The 27,495-nt window shown below is 40.5% G+C and overlaps 1 protein-coding gene and 1 pseudogene across 1 annotated transcript; both read right to left on the reverse strand.

Annotated features, from left to right (window-relative positions):
- Positions 1-11,495, reverse strand: LOC106834517 (small ribosomal subunit protein eS19 pseudogene; annotated as a pseudogene).
- On the reverse strand, positions 11,070-27,495 carry LOC106834835 (legumin J-like). Its single transcript, NM_001371755.1, has 9 exons — positions 27,412-27,495; positions 25,748-25,984; positions 25,049-25,255; positions 22,219-22,449; positions 19,946-20,099; positions 18,308-18,417; positions 17,613-17,726; positions 16,177-16,323; positions 11,070-13,294 (listed from the first exon to the last, which is right to left on the reverse strand). The coding sequence occupies exons 1-9, from the start codon at positions 27,493-27,495 to the stop codon at positions 13,160-13,162; spliced, it is 1,419 nt and encodes a 472-aa protein (NP_001358684.1). The 3' UTR covers positions 11,070-13,159.

Below are 27,495 nucleotides of genomic sequence, written 5' to 3' on the forward strand. Positions count from 1 at the left end.
TTAACTCAGCATCGTTAGTTCTAATGCGTCTTGTTGGGCAGCTGCTACCTGTCCGGCAATCCTGTCCAGACCTCTCTGTCCCTGAGGTGTCAGTTGGCGGCCCTCATCTTGGTCCTTTTCCACCATTTTCAGCCCCTTCAAGGCTTGGAGCACTGGCAGCCACACTGCTGGAGCCTCGGCTAAGGGAGCTGGGCAGGACGCCATGTCTCCGGCCTCCCCATGGATCTGGGTCACAAGCGGACCCCGGGAGTCCCCGGAGGGACAGGTGCGCACTGTGGGCGCAGCTCCTACTCAGAACCAGGTCTCAGGGTGGGGAGTAAGTTCTGTATGCCTGCCAGGCCAGCTTGACAGTGCCCACTCATGCAGTGCCTTTCATGTTCCGAGGTTTTTTGAGGAAGGAGGCTGGAGCCCTGCCCACCTCCTTTTGGTTCCTGTCCTTTACGAGAACTCTAGGCGTTGTGCCAGGACGAAGGCATCAACGGGGTTTGCAGACACATGATTCAGGCATGGGGTCTTGCAAGAGTTCCGAGCGTTCCCCAGCTATTCTATATCCAGAAACATTACTATGCATATCCACACGCAAGAATGGATGAGGAGAGACACGTGGAGGGTGGTAGGTATTTTTATATTTTAGCTAGGATGATTGAGAAAGTGACATTTGAGCAAAGTCCTGAAGGAGTGAGGGGGTTAGAAATCTGGGTGGAGTGATCCATGCAGAGGCAACCACCAGTCAAATGTCCTAATCAGAAGCATGCCAAGGGAGTTTGAGGCTCAGCCCAGAGGTGATGTGACTGGAGTAGGGTGACCAAGAGCAAGAGTAGTAGAGGTGAGGTCAGAGAAGTGATGCGGGGGAGGTTTGGATGGGATGACCGTGGAAGAGGAAGCGCTGAGAGAGGTATGGGGCCTGGCTTGGAAGGGCGTGGCTTGGAAGGGTGTGGCTTGGAGGGTGTGGCTTGGAGGGTGTGGCTTAGAAGCATGGGATTTGGAGGAGGATGGGGAATGGAGAGGGGTAGATCTTTTCCCTTCTCTCTGAGTGAAATGGGGAGCCACTGGAGTGTTTTGAAGATAGGATGATATAATCTGAATTGCTTATAAAAAAAGATCACTCTTACTACTTTGTTAAGAATAGATTGAAAGTGGGATGCAAAGACAGAGAGAAAGCCAGATTAGGATGCTCCTGAAGCAAGACAGGAGAGACATGACAGTGGCTCAGACCAAGGTGGTAGCAGGGGAGGCAATAAGAACTGATCAGATCCAGGACTTGCTGACTGAGTGACTGGAGGATGTGAGACAGAGAGGAAACAAGAATGACTCTGAGTGCTTTGGCCTGAATAATTAGAAGGATAGAGTTGCTATCAACCAAGATAAAAAATGTTCAGGTGGAGTTGCATTTAGGAGAGAAAATCAGAAATTCACTTTTATTCATGTTGAATTTGAGCTGTTTATCAGATAAGCAAGTGGAAATATCAAGTAGACAACTGCATATAAGAGTCTAGAGTTTGGGACAGGTCTAAAGGAGAGGTGAGTTTAGGCAGGTGAAGGAGTGAAAGCAAGGATCTCAGCACCATCACAAGTTAAGAACTGGTCATCCAGGAACTATGGGACATGGATTATCATTTCATCATGGTCTTCTCTACAGGGTGGGATGGAACTAACTATGGACCAAAGACAAGCCTAAAGTAGAGAAACCGTCTTCACCATAGTACCCCGTTTTGGCCTCACATTGCCATGAGAAGCACTAGCTGAAAGTTCCCACTGAATTTTTTCCTGCAACAGCATGTACAGTTCTCCAAAGCTGTGTTCCAAAAACGCAGAGAATCAAAAGAAGGTGGGAAGCACATCCTTTGGAAGCCAAAGCTTCACAGAGTTACATCGCCCTTTAGCTCCCCTCTCCACAAGTGAGAGCTGGGCCTCGGGTTCCTAGACACCATCAATTTCTAGAGCAGTTTTATCACTGCCACTCACATGGGTTTGTATCTAGGAAATGAACTCTTCAGGCCCCAATTTCCTTTTCTGGGAAGGAAAGGGATTGGACTAGGTCACTGAGTTTCAAACTCTCTTCTGTTTTGTTTGAAGCGGGGCAAGGTGAAGGCTGGAAGGGGCATTAGCATCCCCAGTTCGGCTCAGCCCTTCTCCAAGTCCCAACTCCCTGGAGGCTGCTTAGGGCCCTGGATGAGCACAGCTTGAACTTCCCGGACTAGCTGATCTATATGGTCCCTTCCCAGCTCTGAGGGTCCCTTTTTCTCTTACAGCCTTTCTGCATATAGAGGTAGGTGAGACCAAGCAATGTGAAGACCTGGAGGGCAGGGAGTACAGCAGCACAGAGGGGGCCTTTGGTGAAGGAACTGGAGTCACTGTAACTAGGGAGTCTCTAAAACAGAGTAACAAGCCATGTGGCCTTCCAGGCTGATACAGAGAAGCCGTAGCACATGACAGAGTAATCTGGCATGTGACACTTAATGGATGGGATTTTTCTCCCCTTTAAATGAAGACACTTTTGGGAAAGGCTTCATATACCAATTCAAGTTCATATTAATTTCCTACATGCCTATTGTGGATGCATGACTGACAGTTGGGGCCCCAGCCCTGCATCCAGTTCATCATTCAGATCAAGCTGCCCTTACCAGCGTCTGTCTCAAAATACTTAAATTCAAATTTTCCACCCATATTCCACTCTTCAGGCCTCAAAAAGTGAGTCTTCTATTCCATTTGACCTTTATGTGTTTGGTTTGGGGAATGTTTAGTGCCTGCATATACAGAATTTTCAATATTTCATGCTGCAAGTTGAAATGGTCCTCATGCGCCAAGAAGAAGAGAATTGAAGGGGCCTCTCCAAATGAATTTTTGCCTCTAGAATGGCTTTTCCAAACAGGCAGCCAGTGTCAAGGAATGTAAGAGGGGGCTTGACAAAAAAATTCACCAGCCCCTGCCTCATATTCCACCACCCTGACTCCCCTTTCTGCATTCACTGCAGAGTTACAGGAGGGTCTGTGTCTCCCTTAGCATCTAAAATCACAACAGCCATTACTATGCTTCCTCCCACTTCCTCCTAAATTTCTCCTATTGCTGCACATGCCAATTGCAATATGTAAAGAAGTGTCAGAAAAGAAATGCACAATTCTCTGGTAAATACCTTGTTTTATAACCACTTTCATTGTAACATAAAAATCTAAGTTGACTTCATTCCAGTGAATATTTTCTACCTTTAAGGCCAGAAGAATAAGTTGGAAGAGTGATGAGACATCCTATTGATTTCCTTGATACTGCGTTAGTATTTGAAGTTGACAAATTCAGACAGCTATTGGCTTTACTTCTGACTAGTGCATGAAAATAAATGAATTTGACTAGTACTTAGTAAAAAGATGACCTACAAATTTATAGATACTACTATAAATTTCATTCCACAGAGAGACCTGGAAAAAAATCTTTATAAAATCAATTGCCCAAACTTGAATAAATCACAGCCCTTGGGTTGTTTCATCTAAGCTCGTGCTTATGCTTATGCAGTTTAAATCTCTCTCTCTCAAAAAAGATGTTAAAGTTTTTATATATTTACATATATATAAAATACGTGCATTTATATATTTTATAAAGTATTAACTCATTTCTCATGAGCACAAGAAGAGGAAAAAAAATCATGAAGAAATTAGCAGGCACACAAATCTTCCCTTTGTGAAAGCTGGTAATCGATTCTTGGAGCATCTCCCTCCACTTCTCCCGCCCTAATTAGAAAGGACAATGACTCCTGTTTGGGAAAGCATCACCGCAGAACTTAACCTGCCTGATGTAGCCAGCCGCTACCAAGCTCCGCATGATGGTCTGAGATGGCAGGGGTTGGAGCGAGGAGGAGAGTGTTAAAGGAAAAGATGCTGTTGGGCAGAGAGCCCCAGCCTTGACTTTTTCTTCTCTCTCCCCTTAGCTCTCAGTTCTTCCCACATAACTGTCTAGAGAAAAAAGAGCAGCGACAGCCTCAGCCATCAAGGCCACCATGAGGACCTGAATTAGAGTCACTCTATGTACGTGTCAGGGCTGTCAAAACTGAATCAAGGAGGTGACACATAAAAGACAAGTGTTTGTTTATCTGAGGAGAAAGGAAAAAATAACTAAGAAGCATAAAAATTAAGGAGGAGCCACAACCTGAATGAGTTTCACAAACAAAATCCTGAGCAAAAGAAATCAGGTGCCAAAAAGCACATAAAGTATGACTCAATTTACATAAAGTTGAAAAACAGGCACAAGCCATTTTATCATATTGGGGGTGGTGACTGAACCTGGCCCCACAGGAGGATGTGGAGGTGATGTGAAGTTTCTTGATCAAGGTGCTGGTTGGATGGGCAGGTTCAGTTTGCAGAAATGCATCAAGCTGTAAACTTACCATGTGCACACTTTTCTCCATGTATCCTGTACTAAAATAAGAAGTTAAAAGTTACAAACCTAAGGAGTGGTAGCCGAAAATGTGGGCTGAAGTAGACCATGACTGACGAGAAAAGTTTCCCATCAAAAAGCAAATATTTTGTGGAGAAAACTCAAGATATCTCATTGGAAGAAGGTTCCAGAGTTCTGCTCCAGCCTTTGATGAAGTCACAAAATTTTAAAACAAAAACTAAACTCATAGTTTTCTCTTTCTTTTGTGTGTTCCTGCTGCTCTGTCCTGTAGCTGTCTGTATATTTAGAAACTCCTTTCTGCCGCAGGCCAGGCGGGTACTCAGTGCTGTAAACTGGCAAACCCATCTCCAATGGCTTATTTTACAAGACAGGAGAAAGTGTATTTGAAAGGACAATCCATCCTGGCCGAGAGGAATTTTTTCTTCTCGGATTTTACTATCTATCACTCCTTATGAACAGAGAAAAAATCACCTCCAAAGACAAGAATTGTGTGGGCAGTGCTAATACTCAGGAATACTAGTAATTGTTCTATTTTTCATTTAATTTTTTCTTGACACTACTGACACCTACAGCACACTGCAGCCTTAATCCCAAAACAGAAACAAATTAAAAACTGCCTCTTAATTGCCCAATTTCCTGAAAACAGGTACCAAAAAGAAAAAAAGTGGTTACTAATTGCTTTGCAAATTTTTTCTGAGGGATGATTTAAATTTTTAAATCAACATAAAAAATCAGTTGCATTTCTATACATTAACAATGAAATAACAGAAATAGAAATCAAGAATATAATTCCATTTACAATTGCAACAAAAAGAATAAAATAACTAGGGTTCAATTTAACAAAGGAGATGAAAGACCTGTATACTGAAAACTATAAGACATTCTTGAAAGAATTGAAGACACAAAGAAATGGAAAGATATTCCATCCTCATGAATTGGAAGAATTAACATAGTTAAAATGTCCATAGTGGGTCCGGCCCAGTGGTGTAGTGGTTAAGTTTGCACGCTCGGCTTCCATAGCCCAGGGTTCTCAGGTTCAGATCCTGGACTTTAGACCTACAGACTGCTCATCAAGCCATGCTGTGGCAGCATCCCGCATATAAACTGAAGAAGATCGCCATGGATGTTAGCTCAGTGACAATTTTCCTCAAGCAAAAAGAGGAATATTGGCAATAGATGGTAGCTTAGGGACCAACCTTTCTCACTAAAAAAAAGTCCATATTACCTAAAGCAATCTACAGATTCAATGAAATACCTATCAAAGTCCCAATGAAAGTTTTCACAGAAATAGAACAAAGAATCCTAAAATTCACATGAACAACAAGAGACCCTGAATAGACAAGCAATCCTGAGAAAAAAGAACAAAGCTGGAGGCATCCCACTCCCTGATTTCAAAGTATAGTACAAAGCTATAATAACCAAAACGGCATGGGACTGGTGGAAAAACAGATGCACAAATCAGTGGAACAGAATTGAAAGCCCAGAAATAAACCCACACATTTATGGACAGCTAATCTTTGAGAAAGGAGCCAAAAACATACAATGAAGAAAGGAAATGGTGTTGGGAAAACTGGACAGCCACATGCAAAAGAATGAAAGTAAACCATTATCTTACACCATACACAAAAACTAACTCAAAATGGATTAAAGACTTGAATGTAGGACCTGAAACCATGAAACTTCTAGAAGAAAACATAGGCAGGGCACTCTTCGACATCAGTCTTAGCAATATCTTTTTGGAAATGTCTCCTCAAGCCAAGTGAAACAAAAGAAAAAATAAACAAATGGGACTACATCAAAATAAAAGTCTTCTGCGTGACAAAGGAAACCATCAAACAAAACAAAAAGACAACCTACCAATTGGGAGAAGACATTTGCAAATCATATACCTGATAAGGGGGTTAATATCTAAAATATATAAAGAACTCATACAACACAACAACAAAAAAACAAACAACTCAATTAAAAAATGGGCAGAGGATCTGAACAGACATTTTTCCAAAGAAGATATAAAGATGGCCAACATCAATAATTATTAGGGAAATGCAAATCAAAACCACAATGAGATATCACTTCATGCCCATCAGAAAGGCTGTTATCAAAAAGACAAAAAAATCAAGTGTTGGAGAGGATGCAGAGTAAAGGGAACTCTCATACACTGCTGGTAGGAATGTGAATTGGTGCAGCCACTATGGAAAACAGTATGGAGAGTCCTCAAAAAATTAAAAATAGAACTACCATATAATCCAGCTATTCCACTTCTGGGCATTTATCCAAAGAACACAAAAACACTAATTTGAAAAGATATATGCACCCCTATGTTCACTGCAGCATTATTCACAATAGTCAAGACTTGGACAACTGAGATGCCCATGGACAGATGAATGGATAAAGAAAATACAGTGTGTATATATATATATATGCAACAGAATATTACTCAGCCATAAAAAATATGAAATCTTGCCATTTGAGACAACATGGATGGACCTTGAGGGTATTATGCTAAGTGAAATAAGTCAGGCAGAGAAAGACAAATACCATATGATCTCAGTCATGGAGAAGAGTAAAAAACAACAAACAAACACAGAGTAAAAAACAACAAACAAACACAGAGATACAGAGAGCAGACTGGTGGGGAAAAGGGGGTGGGGGGAGGGCAACAGGGGTAAAGGGGGACATTTGTATGGTGACGGGCGGAAACTAGACTTTTGGTGGTGAACATAAGGTAGTCTATACAGAAGTCGAAATACAATGATGTACACCTGAAATTTATATAATGTTATAAGCCATTATCACCTCAATAAAAAAAAAAGAAAGGTAGGTTTCTGGAACTAGAAAGAATTGAGATAACCTTGCTAACCCAGAAAAAAGGAAAATTTAAAGTTGATGGAACCTTACCTTATATACAGACTTTGAGAAGATACATGAATTGTGTCGTGGACATGCTTAAGCAGCACTAGGCTATCCTGGGATTTTTTTCTATGGGAAATTGTATGCAGCAAGTGAGAGATGGAACAGACTTTGCTTGACTGACTTTTCTGTTGTCGTTTCTTAGTTAAAAATGTAAGAATTTTTCATTTTTTCATACCTCAGAAAGACTTGAAGACTTTAAATAAATAAAGTTTTAATATCTTTTCATGGGGGGCCAACCCTGGGCCAAGTGGTTAAGTTCGCATGTTCTGCTTCAGCAGCCCGGGGTTTCACTGGTTCGGATCCTGGGTGTGGACCTAGCACAGCACATCAAGCCACGCTGAGGCGGGGTCCCCATAGCAGAGCCAGAAGGACCTATAACTAGAATACACAGCTACGTACTGGGGTGCTTTGGGGAGAAGAAGAAGAAAAAATAAAAAGACCATTGGCAACAGATGTTTGCTCAGGTGCCAAACTTTAAGAAAAGAAAAATCTTTTCGTCGATCTGACATTTCAAGTGGGCTTTTTGGATGTGTGGTAGTGCCTTGTCTGACATTCCCTGAGACCAGGATGCCCCTCGTTATAGCTGGCATGGTACCACATCCCATTTAGCCCACACTTGACAGCTCACTTCATTTCAGCATTAGCTACTTCACACTGAACCAAAGAAGAATCTGAATATGTCAGGCTAAAATAACAAAATGATAAATTTATTATCATCAGTATGAAGTTGGGCGTTACTGAACCAAGATAAGACATGTAAGACATCTGTGGAGGCCATTTGAGGTTTCTTGTTAATATTCAAAAAAACAGAATCCAAACACTCTTATCTGGATGTTCAGGGACTAGAATGAAGCCCCACTCCCAAAAAAGTACTGGAAAAGACATTTTATGAGAGTTATGAAAAACTTGAGGACCAAGGACTGTTAAGACACTGGAATGGGAGTCACCAAAAGAGTTGTGTGTTGCCTTCTCTGGAAACATGAGGGCATATGTAGACTCACTTCTTTGCATTTCTTTTTATACTTTTTTTTTCTTTTTTGAGGAAGATTAGCCCTGAGCTAACATCTGTGCTCACCTTCCTCTACTTTATATATGGGATGCCTGCCACAGCATGGTTTGACAAGTGGTGCCATGTCCGCACCCGGGATCCGAGGCGGCGAACCCTGGGCCATTGAAGCTGCAGCATGTGAACTTAACCACTATGTCACCAGGCCGGCCTCTCTTTAGATTTTTAATATCTGTTACTATGGACTCCCTAACATTATCTGAATGAATAAACATTTTTTTGAACACTCATAATAAGAGCTGAGTTCATCCAGGGAAGGGAGGAGGAGGGAAGAGAAATACAGAACTGAATGAGAAACATTTAAATTACAAATTCTCCACATCTTATGTTTCTTGTATATCCTAGCACAATGCTGAGCACATAGTAAAGGCACAATTTTTAAAAATGAGCAGAAACCTCATAAAAATAAGCATTGAGTAATACTGTATGATTCCACTTATATGAGGCACCTAGAACAGACATAATCATGGAGGCAGAAAGTAGCATAGAGGTCACCGGGAGCTGTGGGGAGAGGGGAATGAGGAGTTCCTGTTAAATGGGTACAGAGTTTCTGCTTGGGATGATGGAAAATGATCTGGAAATGGATGATGGTGATGATCGCACAACAATGTGAAGGTACTTAATGCCAATGAACTGTGCACTTAAAAATGATTAAAATGGTAAATTTTATGTTGTGTTTATTTTATCACAGTAGAAAAATTTTTAATGAAAATAAAGCACAAGCAAGGAGTACTTGGCGAGATAGGAACAGTGACCTGGGTGATCTCAGGAGTCTCTGATCACCTCTTGGCAGAAGCAGCAGAGACCTGGGCATCTGGCATGTGGGAGGCACAGCAAAGGAGAAGCAGTGATGGCACAGGGGTGCTATGTTTGCAGGTAATAGAAGCCACCCCTCCCACTTGAAGATGGTGCATTTTCTAGTAGAGACATCTACTTCATGTGGAAAAATCCTTCAAACACTTGAAGACAGTAATCAGAAAAACGCTAATGACAGGGGGCATCCCAAAAGTGCTAGACTTTGGTCTCGAATATCTTACTTGCATTCTGGGCAGAGTACCCTTCTCAGGTCTCAGTTTCCATTTCTGTAAATTAAAGTGATGAGACTGGGGGGGATCAGAATTTGCCACTCTAAAATGTGTCGCTTTGGCTTGATTATTTTTAAGAACAAAAGACTCTGAAAGCAACTTTGACCTTCCCCCTGACTGCCTAAAAGAACTTAAGCTAGAAGGCCTGTTCCAGGAAGGAGTTAATACCATAAAATAACTATAGTATAATATAAACTGGATGTGATAGACAGGGAGGAACCTAACAAGGGCTTTTTAAGCAAAGGTCTCTCCTTCTCTCATTGTCTTTGCAAGGCATGGTCAACACTTGTTTACGAAACATTTGCTTTTCCTCCTCCATGTAAATTGCCTTCCTCCCCTTTGAGGTCCCAAACCACTAACCCCAACATCCTCCTTTGCCTTTAGCTGAAGATGATATTTAAGGTGGCAGCCTCCACCATTTTGGTGAGTTACTCGGATTTCCTGAGTTTCTCTCACATATACATGTTCTTAAACTTTGATTTTCTCCTGTTATTCCATCTCATGTCAGTTTAATTCTTAGACCAGCTGGAAGGATCTAGAGGGTGGAGGAATAGTTCTTCCTCTGCTACAAGACCAAATGGTTTGTGGTCTTTATCAGCTCTATAATTTCATGATTCTAAGTCATCCCTTAACTTCTTTTTTCCAAACAATTCCAACTTAAGTACAATGAAGAAAACATCTTCCCATCTTGTCAGCCATCACTATTCTTTTCTGGGCTCTCCAGTATCTTCCTATTGTTTTCAACGGAACAGTGATCCAAAGTGAACACACCAGTTTCGTAGAGCTATGGTGAGTGCAGAGTGTGAAGGAGACACCACTTGTAACTTCTAATTATAGAACAAAATTGCTGTGGCTTTTTTTTTTTTTTGCTTTCTTTTTTTAGTTTTTTAAAGCAATAATATTATACTGTTGAATCATTTTCAACTGTTGATAAATTACAGTCTTTGGGAATCAAGTTATATAGTAACAGTAACTGTTTTCCTTTTCCTAAATGATTTGGGTGATAAAAAGCAGCCTGATTACTCTTCAATAGGAAAGGATTAGCGTATGAACAAAGGAACGAGCTATAACCACCTTCCACTGTTCAGAAGAAATAAGGAACATTTAGTGGTGTTTACCTAACCTGCAGTTCCTCTATTCAGAGTAATTCATTCCATTCAGTTCTTCAAAACTGCTGTTAAAGAGAACATTCTTTTCAAAGATTTTTCTTGACACTTAAGAACATTTTATGTACAATTCATACTATTTCAAATGAATTAAATGTGGCTGCATTATAGACTGAGTGTATAAAATGGTTACAGTGAATTCAGCTTTAAAGGAGGTTTTCAATCAAATGTCTGGCTTTTGCCTGAATGATGCCAAATAATCAGTTTGATTGAGCAATTCACTCTTCAATCTATTGATTTGGTAACGAATAAAGTAGCTACACCAAAAAGCCTAAAAGTACTTGAGTGCTAATGGATAAAGTTACCCTAAAGAATAAAATGGTCTTAAAACTAAAAATCAGCATCCCAAGGAGGGAAAAAGGATAGAAATTAGAACAACCAAGTGAAAATTAAGAACATATCCCCCCATAAAGTAATATACCAACAATATTCCAACTGAATCATCTGCATGAGTTTATTTTTATTTTTAAGATTTTTATTCTTTAAATACATAGTAGATTGGAAACCTAAGTCAGGCTTCAAGTATATTATTATCAAGAAACCCAGAAAGTTCCAGTATCATAACATATTTTCTTTAGGTGATGATGTATTTCAAGGATACCCAAGGGAATCCAATAACACTTCAAATATACAAAACCATAAGAAGAGAGTTCATCTAAAATTACAATGACAAAGTAATATACAAAAATTCACAAAATCTTCATTAAATGATCACATAGTAATCTGATACAATACTTCCTGATACAAGAAAATGGATTATGAACTGGTCTATATTATACAAAAAATTCCCAAATTAAAACAAAATCTGTCTATACTCATTGCCATTTACCTTTTACGACTATCTTCCCTTATCTGGACATCCTTCTTCCATATACCCATCGTCCTGTGCTGTTCCCTGCATCTTCTTAACCATGCTCCTCTGGAACACCATCCCCTGGTTTATAGATTCCCTATAAAATCTCTTCAAAACGCCACCGCCACCACAACACTCCATTGCTACCAAGCTCTGATCCTGGCTGGCTCTCCCAGAAAAGGGCAATAAGGAAATACACAGTAAGTTGGTTCCAAGGGATAACAGGCCTTTTATAATCTGACGATGTACATTATGTGAGTGGGTACTTTCCCATGCTAAAAGTGCGCCATTACTGATTCTCACTGTATTCTGCACTTGTATTCAACAGGGCTAGCTATCCAGACAGAGAGAGAGCAAGTGAGAGAGAGAACATACAGATTCTTTGTAGCCTAAGAACAAACATCCTAAGACATCTAAAAATCCCATCAGGTGTCAGGGGAATAATTGAAAAGGGATGGTGTGGTGGATGAAAGTATTAAAACCCAGCCATACCGACTTTAGAATTTTATACAGGATACCCCCGAACTGATGCTGGTACTCAAGCATAAGGCAGGTGTACCAAACATCTGTTAAAATAAACTGCAAACAAAAATCAGGCACAGATTCAATGTGAACAAATTCTTTTCTACTTAAATAAATACAAAATTCTTTCTTTTAAGACAGTGACTCCCAATTTGGAGACCACGAGTCCCTGATTAGCTTCCAAGCAATGATACGCTGTCCTCGAATTCACATACACAACGAGCCTTGCCAATAGACTAAATAAACCATACGTTTCTCAAATATAGGGATGACTATTCCTCAAGTGTAAATAATTGATGTGATTAATGAAATCCAAATACATTCAAAGACGGTATTGAATTCATAGTTACTATATCATTAAGTATATTCTCAGCTAATACGCAATAAGTATAAAACTACTCGTAAAAGTCAGTCCTTGAAAGTTTTGGCACTATAAAAATTATCTCCATGCCAATGAAAGGGTTGGGAATTGCCAGGCTAGGGTTCCAAACTAAACTCTCCAGACAAGGTTTGATGTAACGGGGTTCCAGTGCCTCAATATGTACATTCAGAGGCTGACCACCTCACTTCCTCTCACAGCGATGAATAACAAAAGTACATGCATGGTGCTAAGTTTTACTGATGCACATAAGAAGAATGGATTTTCATTTGAAATAATAAATTTGAAGTAAGAAAAGGAAAATAAACAAATATATACACATATACTAAAATCCATACAAATATATTAAGTCATTGAGTTTCCTCCATAAATCTACTAATCTACACAGAATACAGTCATGCGCCGCATAATCCCATTTTGGTCAACGATGGACCACATATATGACAGTGATTCCATAATATTAGTACCATATAGCCTAGGTGTGTAGCAGGCTATACCATCTAGGTTCGTGTAAGTACACTCTATGATGTTCACACAATGATGAAATCTCCTAAAGACATTTCTCAGAACGTATCTCCATTGTCGAGCGATGCATGACTATAAACTGAAATGTTCCCTTAGCATGAACTGCCCATAATTACTATCAGCTAAATAAGCCCATGGAGCTGCTTTGCACCTGCTTTCTCACTTCCACTCTGGGGAGAGCTCCAGGCTCATTAGCCAAGTGATCCTCCTTCAAAACCAGTAACAAATGAAGAAGGAAGAATAGACATGAACTCATCAACGAATCTAAGGCAGGTTGATTGCCTGGTCCTCCTTGAATTTGGGGATCTTCTTAAATTCACTTTGCTTCTTGAAGAAAAGCTGGGCCAGGATATGGTCTGCCGTGGCTTGCAGATAATCATCCATGTCAAGAGTTTGCAACTGACAGTGGAAACCAAAAGAAGATGTATCAGCACCAAACCACCCAGTTCCTGCAAAGATCTTATAGCCATCAAGGCACCTGAAAGACTGCGGGGCACTTGGCTGTGCAACTTTACACAGCAATGAATTCCTGAAAATGTCATGTTGTGTGCCAGTCTTCCCTTGCTGTGGGGACCTCACTTTTCCAACTCTGAAAATAAGGCAAATCTGATTGATAACCAGAGGTGCTGAGGCATCCGAAGTTTTCCTCAAAAGGGACCTCTATCATACCAGGAGGTAGTTCTTTTTGAGGAGGGAGCAGAACCCTCTCTCTTCCTGTGAGCAGGGACTAGTGACAGAAGGGCTTCTGAGAGTGCCATGCCCAGAGGCACATGGTGGGGCAAACATTGCTGCCAAGTTAGTGGTCCTTGTGCTCCACAGCCAGAGACTGGCCTCTCTCCGCTGGTTCGATAATCTCTGCCTGTCTGGCCTGGTTGTCTAGTCAGCTGGGTCTGACTCACTGTTTGTCCTTGTCCCCTTTCTCTATCACTGTCTTTCTCTCCCTCTGTCTCTGACACTACCTCTCTTTCTCAGTCAGCCTCTCTTAATTTTTGCATGTGTACACCTGTGTGTGTGTGTCTCTCTGTGTCTCTCTCACTGTTTCTTTGTGTCTATCAGTGTCTATGTGTGTGTCTCTGTGCTTATCTGTCTCTGAATCTCTCTTTCTTGTCTGTATGTGTTTGTCTCTATGTCCGTCTGTCTCCGTGTGTGTGTACGTGTATGTGTCTGTCTTTCCGTGCCCCTCTGTGTATAGGTCTGTCCAGGGGTGGGTATGTATGTGTCTGTGTGTCTCTCCTTCTGTGTGTCTGTCTCTCTGTGGGTCTCTGTCCCATACACTTTGTGTGTACATCTGCCTGTCTCCTTCTGTTTGTGTGTCTCTGTGTTGTTTCTCTCTCTCTGTTTGTATACTCTGTAGATCTCTCTCTCTCGCTCTCTGTCTCTATTTCTGTGCATGTCTTTTTCTCTCTGAGTGTCTCTCTTTGTACCTATCTCTGTGTGTCTCTGGGCATGTATGTCTCTCTCTGTGTCTCTGTCTCTCATTTTCTGTTTCTCTCTGGGTAACCTCCCCCGACCCCCCACCTCTCTTTCCCTTCTCCCTCCCTCCTCTTTCCCTTCATACCCCTTATGCAAAACACATCGCCACCAGAAACATTTCCATTACCCACTAGGATGGGGTAGCAGGGGACTATCCTTCCTCAAGGCGCAGATCAGATATTCCAAAAGGTGGGGGAAGAGGTCAAAAAATTCCTCCTACCCAAATTCTGACTCATTTCTTTCTTCCCTATTATGAATCACTCCCTTAAATTGTTTCTTTTCATTAAAAAACTCTCTATTTCTATTCTCTTTTTTTAAAGATTTATATTCTTTAATTTTGGGCTTATATTTAATGGTTTTCAATTGTCATTTTTATCCTTTCAAATTTTTTAATTTTGTTGGTATTAGCCTTTCATGTCACATTATATCTTATTTATTTTATCTCCCATATTTATTTTAATTCTTAACTTTTTACCTTTGGACTATTTTTACACTTACGTAACATTTTTACTCTACTCACTTTTAAAGTTCTTTTCTTATTCTTAACTTTTTAAACTCTAACTTTCTATTTATACTATGAGGTTTTTTTCCTTCTTTTCCTATTTATATTTGATTTGATTTTGTTTTCTGACTTGTTTTTATAAGAGCTATAGAGAATCATGACCAAGGGGGTGGCAGTAGCAATGAGATCCACCTACTTTTGAGACCCAAAAGTGGGGAACCCTGGAATCTTTCTTCCCCCACCCCCAACTAAGTCTACAGCTAGCTTTCCACTCCACCTCTTTCTCACAAAGCTCTCCACAAACCTCATCCCAGGTACCCCCAGAAAGATTTGGAGAACCAGGGAAGCAGATGCTGGAATTTTCCACTCTCCCGCAAAGAAAGTAGGTGTTATCTTGGGAAATGAGCATCACCGAGCAGGACTGAACCCACCTCTGGGCATAGGTCCTGTTGCTGATACTGCCGAATTCATGCTGTGCTCTCCCCTGGAGATCTTGTTAGGTCTCCTTGAAGGTAGAACCACAGGCACGAGCAATGTCTGTCTGTTCCTTGACTTGCTCCAGGGTTCCCAGTCAGACTGTTAGAATATTATTCTCACACAGTCACAGAAGGGAACCTAGTCTTAAGGATTTTTAAAAATCTAAATTCCACTGTGTATCTCTATTCCTCAATCCCATTATTGCTCCGAATTAAGGAACCCTGGCTGAGTGAAAGAAAGGAATGCTACTTCTCTACTCCTAAAGTTTCTTTCCATATAGAAGAGATTCCATTTCTCCTACCCCACTCCTAGGCCCCCAGAGTGAATTCTGAAGAACAAACTAGGCATGCTCACTTCACTTTCCTCACTCTCTGTTTAGGAAATGGCAACTCTTCAAAGTGCATGCTCTATTTCTTTATGCCATTAAGTGTACAAGGGCCTGCCTCAACACAGGGAGTCCTACCCAATTCTGGGGATCAATATAGGAAACCCACCTGCCCACAGATACTAATCACATTCTCTAATATCTGCTTTATTAGTAATGAAAATTATTTCATGGATCTCTATATACTATTCTTGGTCTTTTTTCTCAGTTGGTTCAGAACTGGGGGAATTAAGAAGAAATGTAACATATTCGATCCCTTTATAACCAAATGAAAAGATTATGTGATTCTCCTTCTTTTCACACACTGGTTCAGCCAGTTCATTCATTTATTCATTCATTCAGCACACATTTACTGAGGCCCCCCGACGTCCAGACACATTGCATAGCAGAGTATTCTGCACATCATTGGCACTCAGCATCTCTCTTAAGCTGGCTTATTCTCACCTGGTCTCCAGTGCTGAAGGCAAGAATGAAAAGTAAATCCTCATCACATGTGCTCTTAATGTAATGCTGGGTTCCAGTGGGGAAAAATACCACATCTCCAATGTGAATGTCAAACTCTATGGTACCCTGAGTATTAATAATGCCCACCTAAGGAGGGAAAAAAAGTATTTTGAAGTTAAGCAAATAAAATCAAATATTCATCAAGGATAAGTAGTAATAGTGAAGAACAGATAAATAAAAGCACGTGGTTATACAGGGACTTCTGCGGGTAAACAGCAGAAGACAGAGGCCGTCCTTCCCACAAAATCTCCTGAGTCTGAGACACAGCCCCACACAAACCAACAGATACTCTCTTTAAGTGAATGTTCCTCGAAACGCATTAGTGAGTCTAATACTGCAGAACATGACGCAAACAGAGCATCAGTCACCATTTTCTAACTAAAGCTTATAAATTACACTCCCTAATTAGGCAGAGGATTTAAATTTTAGTGTTTTACAACCCCCATGCCCTCCTTTTTATTTGCTTGGGGAAATTCAGCCTTCTGGGAGAGCAGCATCCTAACAATCTTCCTTAAAAGGGTTAGAGACTAAATGTGTACGCAGATGCAAGCACACGAGCACACCGAAAATAAAACCTGATCCTTGAAATATAATTTGTGGAAGATTACAATGCCCTTTTCCAATTTATTGAAGCCTTCACCTCTAAAAACATAAAACAAAACTTTTGCTATGGATGACATAAGAAATGAATTTCAGTCTGGTTTGGTTCCTTCTGTCAAGATTGAGACGGCTACAAGGTAGAGAAGCCCATTTTACCATTATACCATTGTAGATTTCCCCAGAGAGCCCTAGAAAGTCCAAAAGAACTATGGTCAAATCACTGCAGTAACATGGTACTCAGTTTGGCTTTTCTTTTGGTTACCACATCATCGATCAACCAAACCAGGACTCCCTGAAGAGCAAAGAGGGCGCTGTTAATAATTTCACCAACACGACAAGTATACGTCAGGAGGATCCTGGATACATGGAGATATATGGGCCCCCTCCTGATGCTCCACACCTCCCCAGCCACCTCCACTCACAGTACACTGAGAGGCAAACAGTGATTTCCTGTTCCCCGAGGGCAGCACATTCAACCCTTGCATTACTGGAAAGGCAAAACTGAAAACCTAAGCAGGTGTTCCAGACCCTCCACCACAAACGATAACTTCTTTATCACTTCTGAAATGTTCTTAGCCTCTTCTCACACTCAGATCACACTTGGAAGCAATCTAGCAGGGCCTGCGTGGTACCCTCTGTGGAAACTGTGCCCAGAAAGCCCTGAGTATCGAGTCCTTTTACATTACTAACAACTGACCAAAACACAGAAATACTTCCCATTTGCTTCTTTCTGTACTAAAAAGGAAAGGTCAAAAAACTGTTCACAAAGAAATTACCTTTGCACATCCACTTATTACATATCCCATTTCATTTGCATTAAAATGAAAGTGTGGCTGTCGTAATCCGTTGTTATAAATTCTGAGTGTACTCAAAGCGAGTGCATTTTGATGCTTGAAAAAGAAAAAGAAAAATGAAATCCAGTTATTTAGCCAACATCCTACTCAGCAACTTAACAATTCATATAATCATAATAATAACTAATACTTATGCAACCCTCACTAAAAACATGCAATTTTTTTATGTCTTTTACACTTATTATATCACTTATTCCTTATAACAATCTTATAAGGTTGGTAGTATTATCCTCCTTATTTTAAAGGTGATAAAATTAAAATCTACGTTGGTTGATTTACCTACAGTCACACAACTAAGAGGCAGAACTGGGATTTGAATCTGGCAATTTGACGCCAAAGCTGTGCTCTTACTCATGATGCAATATAGTCATTTAAGCATTTAAAACAAATGAAAAGAGAAATCTCACAAGCATTCAGTCTTTTCTCTCATGTTACTATCCATGCCAAGAAGTTAAATTCCCAAATCCACACTGAAACTTCAATTAAGTTTACATTGATCAAATAAACTGTGCTTGATTAGATCTTTCCCTTTCCTTTTGTTCAAAAGAAGACTGAATCCAATCTAAATTTCATATTTCATGCATCTTAATGATCATCAAAACATTTTTCTCAATTACCTGATTCAGGAATTCACTAAAAATTTTTTCATTGTTGCTTAGTTCACTTCCATTTCTCCAATATTGCGCTCGTTGTATTATTCCTCCTGGAAATCGATATTCTTTTGAACCTGAGTCAGATGAAAGTTTAAAAAACAAAATAAGATAAAATACTTCAAAATGGTACCACAAAAAGAGAGCCAAATGTAGTCCCAGTAAAGTACGTAGCTCTTCTATAGTCACAGAAAGTTTCCATGGTGGGAATTGCTAACACCAGATCCTAGGTGCCCCCAAGATATTGACCTGATAGTGTCAGATACTATCCTACCTTCCAAGATCTCCTGAAATTTCTAATAGAGAGCGACCTCTTTGAGACAGACTGTTCAACTCAGGGGATCTGGCTAGAAAACTTGAGACTCATCCTAAAAACCAATCTCACCCCTTAAGTCAGGCAACTAAGTCCTGTCGGTCCTACCTCTTTAAATTCTCTTCCCTTTGAACAATCCTCTCCCTTCACAACTGTCATAGTGCAGGCCACCATCATCCCCTACTTGAGGGACTGTAAGAGCCCCCAACTCATCTTCCTGCCTCTCATCTGGCCTCTTTCAGTCTATTCTCCACGATTCAGTTGGATTGGGTCATCACTTCAAAAAACAAAGCTAACACTAACTTGGAAAGATATCTGCAACCCCACATTCATTGCAGCATTATTTACAATAGCCAAGATATGGAAACAACCTAAGTGTCCATTGGTGGAACAATGGATAAAGAAAATGTTGGTATATATACATATAATGGAATATTATTTGGCCATAAAAAAGAATGAAATCTTGCCATTTGTTACAACATGGATGGACATTGAGGGCATTATGCTGAGTGAAATAAGTCAGACACAGAAAGACAAACACCATGTGACCTCAGTCACATACGGCATCTAAAAAAAGACACACCAAGCTCATAGATACAGAGAACAGATTGCTTCCCCCAGAGGCAGGGGGTGGGTAAAATGGGTGAAGGGGATCAAAAGGTACAAACTTCTAGTTATAAAATAAATAAGACATGGGGATGTAATGTACAGCATGGTGACTATAGTTAATAATACTGAATGCATATTTCAAAGTTGCTAAGAGAGCAGATTTTACCAGTTTTCATCACAAGAAAAAAAATTGTGTAACTGTGTATGGTGAAGGTGTTAACTAGACTTGTGATGATCACTTTGCAATACATACAAATATTGAATCATTATATTTGAAACTAATACATCAATTATACCTCAAACAAAAAAATAAATAATAAACTAAAAACCTAATTGTGTCACTCTCCTATATAAGACACCTTAACTTCTTCCCTTTTCAACCAAGATAAAGTGGAAACCCACTAGCACGGCTTCCACAACCTGCATGATTGGACCTCTGCTCTTCTCCTGCAGCACCCCCAGCCCCAGCACACACCCCTCATACTTTCAGATTTTTTCCCACATTCTCTTTTGCTTCCAGGGCTTTTCTCATATTTCCTACTCTGTTGAGAAATGTGTTTTTTCAAACTTCTCTTGACTGTGACTCACCGTAAACAAAACACATTTTCTCTCAACCAATATACCTACATAATCACATATATAAATACTTAAATAAAAAGGCTCCACAAAATAACATACTGTACCTTTAAGGTCATAAAAGTATCTCCACACAAGGCTGTCTGGAGACTGTGCATAACTAGCATTCATAACCAGTTCTGCCAGGTGGGGAGGAAGGTTGACGGCCTGATCCTCTTCTTGCTTATGGAATGTTCTAATGAAATTAATTCCACCTTCAGGCTGAAAGACATAAGAAACCATCTAAGACATTTGTGAAACATTCTACAAATTTTAGCAATAGAAGGGTGGGTAGCTGAGGACAGGGTAGCATCGGCACCAGCGTGGTTTTCAGCGGCCCAGTCAAAAGAGCTGACCTTCTTAGAAGGATCTTTTTGATTACCATGTCTACTTGGACGTGGGAAACAAAAGAAAAAATCAACAAGTGGGACTTCATCAGACTAAAGAGCTTCTGGAAGGCAAAGGAAACTAGGAACAAAACAAAAAGACAACCCACCAATGGGAGAAAATATTTACAAATCATTTATCCGATAAGGGGTTAATCTCCAAAATACATAAAGAACTCACACAACTGAACAACAAAAAAACAAACAACCTGATCAAAAAATGAGCAGAGGATATGAACAGACATTTTTCCAAAGAAGATATACAGATAACCAATAGGCACATGAAAATATGTTCAACATCGCTAATCATCAGGGAAATGCAAATCAAAACTACACTAAGATATCACCTTACACCTGTTAGAATGGCAATAATCACCAAGACAAAAAATAGCAAATGTTGGAGAGGATGTGGAGAAAAGGGAACCCTCATACACTGCTGGGGGGAATGCAAACTGGTGCAGCCACTATGGAAAACAGTATGGAGATTTTTCAAAAGATGAAAAATAGAAATACCATATGACTCGGCTATCCCACTACTGGGTATCTATCCAAAGAACTTGAAATCAACAATTCAAAGAGACTTATGCACCCCTATGTTCACTGCAGCACTATTCACTATAGCCAAGACGTGGAAGTAACCAAGTGCCCATCGACTGATGACTGGATAAAGAAAATGTGGTATATATCTACAATGAAGTACTACTCAGCCATAAAAAAAAGACAAAATCATTCCATTCACAACAACATGGATGGAGCTTGAGGGTATTATGTTAAGCGAAATAAGCTAGACAGAGAAAGACAAACAGTGTATGATTTCACTTATATGTGGAAGATAAACTAACACATGGACAAAGAGAACAGTTTAGTGGTTACCAAAGGGGAAGAGGATTGGGTGGTGGGCACAAGGGGTCAAGGGGAACATTTATATGGTACTGACAAATAATAATGTACCACTGAAATTTCACAACGTTACAAACTATTATGACCTCAATAAACAAAAAAAGCTGGCGTCCGCTCTGTGGCGCAGCGGTTAAGTGCGCACATTCCGCTTCAGCGTCCCGAGGTTCACCGGTTTGGATCCCGGGTGCGGACATGGCACCACGTGGCATGCCATGCTGTGGTAGGCATCCCACATATAAAGTAGAGGAAGATGGGCACGGATGTTAGCTCAGGGCCAGTCTTCCTCGGAAAAAAGAGGAGGATTGGCAGCAGTTAGCTCAGGGCTAATCTTCCTAAAAAAAAAAAAAGCTGAACTTGGTTAGCCTAAGACTTGTGATAATTATGAAAATCCTTGACATTTTCAATGCATTTTCATTTTAAATGTGTTAGTCTTTTATGGTCAATATAAACTCCTCTCTATAACATTAAACCAGGATCAGCTGCAAGACAAATCTCAAAACCATACTAGATAGATTGCTAAATATGCCACAGAACCCCTTCCAGTTGCCACTCGTGGGCCATCACCAATTCTTCTGATCACCCATTTGCACTGTCAGCATCCACATCTGACTCTAGAGACCCAGAATGATCAGCAGTCCCTCCAGTGATACTATAACTATTTAAAGAGATCAAAGGTAGCTATCCTTCAGGAAAACTGTGGGACTCTCTGCATTAGATTGGGAAAACACAATTACATTACCTGTAGCAAACTTCTCCCTAGATGAGCTTATGGCTTTTCAGAGATGTAAATTATAGTAATTTTTATGAACTATATCAGAAGCTTTCTACCAATTCATTACAGTTTCCCATAGAAGTCCTTCATAAAGGGAAATAAAAAGCAATTCCATTTCAACAAGTTTTAAGTCTTTAGTAGAAACACAAGAAATGTTCTTGAGTCCATTACCCAACTGTCACCCTGTTGACTGCTGCCCTAGAAACACAAACACACATGCTCTCTTTGTGCCTATGTAGCGCATACCCTCATGGCAGGATTTGTTTTCAGCAGTGGTACAGACCTTAAGTGACCTGGAAGCAATGTCCTCAGGTGTAGATAAAAATACATCATCAACATCCAGGGTCTGAAGTTCATCGTGTGTGGAAAAGAAGAGTAAGAAAAAGCAGTCTTCATTTCCCACATTCTTTATCCAGTGCAGTGTATTTTTAGGGAAGAAGATCACTTGGCCAGCTGTGACATTGTACGTGGTAACCACACCACCATCATCAACCACTCCAATCCACGCTGATCCCTAAACATCAACAGAAAAGCACATCCGCCATCACCTTAGAGCAATGTTTCTCATCCTTTTCTCATTATCTCCTTCTAAAGTAGCATTGTAGACTTTTTTTCTAATCTCTACCCTATGAAATTTTAACACTACAGATGTACTATAGATCTGTATACACATACTGCTTATGTCCTTATGTATATGTATGCTTTATACATTAAAAGAGTAAGAGTTTGTTGCCCCTCAAGAACCAGTTTTTGCCCCCTTGGGGGCAATATTACTGCACTGAGAATTTAGAGTTCTAAGTTCATGCTCCAGAGTTTGAAAAGACTGCAGGCACATGTGTGTGTTCACAGGTGGTTGCAGAAACGTGCATCTTTGTGCATCTTTGTGTGTGTATGCACACAGATGCATATGTATTTTCTAGATAAGAAAAAGTCTGCATATAATTTGAATAAATTAGTGCTTTTACTTTGTGTCTAGGAATGCTTCTAAACACTTTACTTGATTTAACTCAATTATTCCTTGCATCAACCCTAGGAAGCAAGTACTATTATTTTTCTCATTTTACAGAGGAGAAACTGAATCCAGAGAGAATATATCATTTCCCCAAGGTTACTCAGCTAATCAATGGCAAAGTGGGGATTTGGACCTAAGCAGTCACGCTCCAAAGTCTACATATTATTTTAAATTGTGGTAAGAACACTTAATATATCTACCCTCTTAACAAATTTTTAAGTGTACAATAAAGTATTATTAATTATAGGCACAATGTTACACAGAAGATCTCTAAAACTTAATTATCTAGTCAAATTGCCTAGTCACATTATCTGGTCAAATTATCTAGAAGCAGAGAGTAGAATGGTGGTTGCCAGGGACCTGGGGGAAATCTACACTTTTAACCCATCCTGCCCCATCCTTTGATTCTGCTTAGACAGAACTGTATCCTTTCCCTCATTCTCTCATCTCTTCCTTAGTAGTATCCTGTGAGGAAGGTAGAGAAGGTATCATTACTTCTGTTTTACCAGAAACTCATGGTCACACGGTGGAGCATCAGCAAAGGCAGATGAAAAAGAAGTCTTTGAGAACTACACTTGGATCCAGACAGGTAGTAAAGCTGCAGGGGAAAGGGGAGCCTCTAAAGAGCTCTCTGCAGCTCACATGCAGGGAACAGCAGGGATGTGTGTCTCTTCACACCAGGGCACCAACTACTCCAGACACAGAGCGGAGACAGCACAGTGCCCAGTGGGACACTCACTGCAGGGCCATGCACACTGGCCATCCCAGCTGCCCTGGCCTCTCAGGGCCACTCTTTCCAAGGCTTTCATGAAGACACTCAGACACAAAAGCAATCTCCACGGCTGAGTGTGCACTGGAGGAATTTCCTTCACATCCTACTGCTTGGTTCCTTACCCTCATTGTGAGAGTGAGCTGTCCTGACATTTTCCTGGGATCCAGAGAATATCCAAGCACACATTTAGAAGCTCAGACTATAAACTCTCTCTGGACTTACAGAACAACCTCCCGAGGCTGGACCCCAGGCCTGTCATCTACTAGAACACGACACGTTCCAGACTAATTTCTCTAGCTTACAGCTTGTTTTTAGAAGCCCCTCTCCAAGAAAGTCCACTTAATTGCCTTTCCTTCCTCCTACCACTTTGCCATTATTCAGCCAGGGCCATGAAAACTGATGTGTTGGAGATTATTCTCTTTTACATATTTTGAATACGTAGAAAAGAAGTCAGAAAACATGGACTTTGTCTCAGTCCACCCAACAACTACAGTTAATCTTTAGAAAAATCACTTAATCTTTCTGAGCCTCTGTTCTCTCATGAGAAATAAGAAGCGTTTGGTCTCATATAGAGAAACGCTAATCTGTCTTCCTATTGTAAATTCTAAAATAAATGAGTTGTCCAGTATAAAAAAGGAGTTTTATTAACAACAACTGAAAATATGTCACCTAAAATTGACTGATCTTTAACAAGATAAGGATAAGACCTCACCTCTCACCAGGGTAAGACCAAACCAGAAAGCTCTATGAAAGCTTAGCCACTACTGCTTCCCCAGTGTCTAACACAGAAGGCAACCAACAAATACTTTTTAGAATTAATGAATTACTTGAAATTCAATGAAGTACACTCATTTCACCTCCAGCTCTCTCTCTCTCTTTCACCTGACTTCCAGAAAATTCTGAAAAATCTGAACCACAAAAGAGCATCGCATCGGCCTGATCTTAGGAACACCAGGCTGAACATGAGCAAACTGGTTGTTATTCGGATCGCTGCCTTTTCCCTTAGAGGAAAGCTGCCATCTCTTTGATCATCAGATCAGAGCTGCCAGTTTTAGCCTCGGTTCAAAGGATGGAAGAGTGATCTTATTTTAACAACCGTGCATGAAAAATGATTTCGTACTGAAGAAAGAAGTTCAAAGCGATGCCAAGAATAATTAAAACAAACAGGTTAATGCTTCGAGGCACTGCTAACTAATCGAATTGAATACATAGCCACAGCCTGGATGTTGTCTATCACTTAGTTAAGTAGGTTTTGCAATATCTAAAATAACAGCCTGACAACACCCAGCATAAACGCTTAAGTGCAGACTGAGGGCAAATTGGTTATACCTGCACAAGATAGCCATGTTCGTTAGCGTTGAAGTGCCAGTGAGGGGCCCGGAGGCCATTGCTTTTTATTCTCAGGGTCCCCAGAGTCATCTGCGATCGCTGACTGTTCAAACTGCTGCCAAAGGCCTCTTCTTCAAGGCTGAGATAGTCTTTGACATTGCTCCTGTACCGGGCCCACTGAATTGCACCACCAGGGAACTCAAACACCTGAAAAGTCACAAGCAGGCAACCATGAGCATGGAGGCCACCTCCTGAGGAACGTGAGGCCACCATGGCCTACAGAGTTAAGAGGAAGGCAAGAGTAGTGAGGTATACATTGGAGTCCAGTAAAAAGAAAGTCTTGGGTCTACAAGACTCCGAGAATGACAACAGTGCCACCTGTAATATTATCAGTCTAGTTCCTGTTAGACATAAAAAATATACCTGTCTTGGCCAGAGAATAGAGGGCTTTCCATTTGTCCACCTTCAAGTCTCTCCTCCAGCTAGGTATAGAACTATCTACTAAAGGAAATTTCTGCCTGGGGCCAACAACAACCCAACTTTCCCTCTTCTCTATCCCTCACTTCCCTTCATCCAGATGGCCCACAGCTGGTCCTTCCAATGAAGAGAGATCAAAGCTTAGTAAACATGCAACGGAAATTTGGTTTTGAAATTGCCATTTAGAATAGATGATTCTTTTTCCTAATATGTTTGTCATACCTTGGATTTAGGTAGATGATTAAGAAACTGGAATTTTGGATCAACAGCCTTTTGCACAATGGGAATTGTTGTTGCTTGCAGAGGCCAGGCTTCGGGTTCTAAAGGAACTTCTGAACGGGGCTGAGAGTTGTTAATATAGACCAAGGAGAGAATCAGGACTCCTACTGCTGTGGTGATGGTGCAGGCCAAGAGACACACCAGGAAAACACTCATCAATGACCACTGCCTCTTCTTTTCCTAGGAGAAATTAGGAAGCCATTATTCCCTACTCTTAATGCATTAGAAATATTGCCTCCTGGGGCTGGCCCGGTGGTGTAGTGGTTAAGTTCACGCGCTCCACTTCGGTGACCCCAGAGTTCAGGGGTTTGAATCCTGGGCATGGACCTACACACTGCCCATCAAGCCGTACTGTGGAGGCATCCCACATACAAAATAGAGGAAGATTGGCACAGATGTTAGCTCAGGGACAATCTTCCTCACCAAAAAAAAAAAAGATGAAGAAGAAGAAGAAGAAGAAATATTGCCTTCTTTCTTAATTAGGTTTATTTTCCCTTTTATTTAAAAAAAAATGCACTTGTGGGATAAATACACTCAGTAAAATAATGCATATGTAAATATGAGTGTAAATAAACACACACGCACCCCACCATATACCTTTCTGACATCCAAATAAATAAGGATAAAAATTAAAATATGAGGAGCTGGGGCACAGAATAAATTACTACAAAATTAAGTAGCCGGTTAAGTTTATACATAAAATGCATCTCAATTCAATTAGCCCTTATTTACCAGTTTCTTCACCTAAAAATTAAAGAGGCTATAAAGTGTATTTTCTAAGAACTTTTTAGTTCCAGAATGTGCATATGCATTACATGTACAAGTCCGTGCATGGGAACAAGTACATACGAATAAACAACCGGCCTCACAGGTCTCAGTCTTTCTCTCCCTCCCTCCTTCACGGAAACAGCTTCATTAAACACCCCCTCCTCCCCTCTATTACCTAAGTGAGCGACTAATCTAACTACTAACTCTGAGCACGGTATTGCCACATATTTCTGTTAATATTTCCCAGTTTCACATCACAAATATATGCTACAAATATCAGAACAACAGGACTATTTCTGTGAGTCACAATCCACATTATTGAAAGCTTCCAAGAGAATACATGCCCCAACCTTCGGATCAATTTACCCTCATTCCTCTGACCACTAAAATGACATTCGTGAGCACTGACGTCAAGGTCTCCTGTTCCACTGCCCTCTGAGTTCCTGGCCTTTCCCTCTGAGAGGCATATCGTTGACCACTCATAACCAGCATAGACAGTCTTACTACTTTAACATTCTTAAATGGTATATTTTGTACAGCATAATCACTTATCAACATCTTCAGTTTAACATTGTATGAGGGCATTATATTGAACAATAAATAACTCATTAATACCATTAACGAGCAACAACTCACAGAGAGTTGGGCCATTAAAGAGCTAAAGGAGGTGTGAGTTAAGAGTTTACAAGAGAGGAGGCAAATGGGGAACTATTCAGAGCAGGAGATGCTAACTTTCTGAAGAGGGTCACTTGAGGAGAGCTGGTCTAAAGAGGAATTCTTCCTCAGCTCTGCACAAAGGTGTTGGGGGAACGAATCCCAAGATGTAAACCCCAGCTTACCATTCCAGAGACAGTGTTCATCTTCCCTACAGACAAAACACCCTGCGTTGCATCTCCGTGCATTTCAAATGCTGAGTTGTCCAT

Source organism: Equus asinus, chromosome 7 (genome assembly GCF_041296235.1).
Source record: "Equus asinus isolate D_3611 breed Donkey chromosome 7, EquAss-T2T_v2, whole genome shotgun sequence".
Classification (NCBI taxonomy): Eukaryota; Metazoa; Chordata; class Mammalia; order Perissodactyla; family Equidae; genus Equus; species Equus asinus.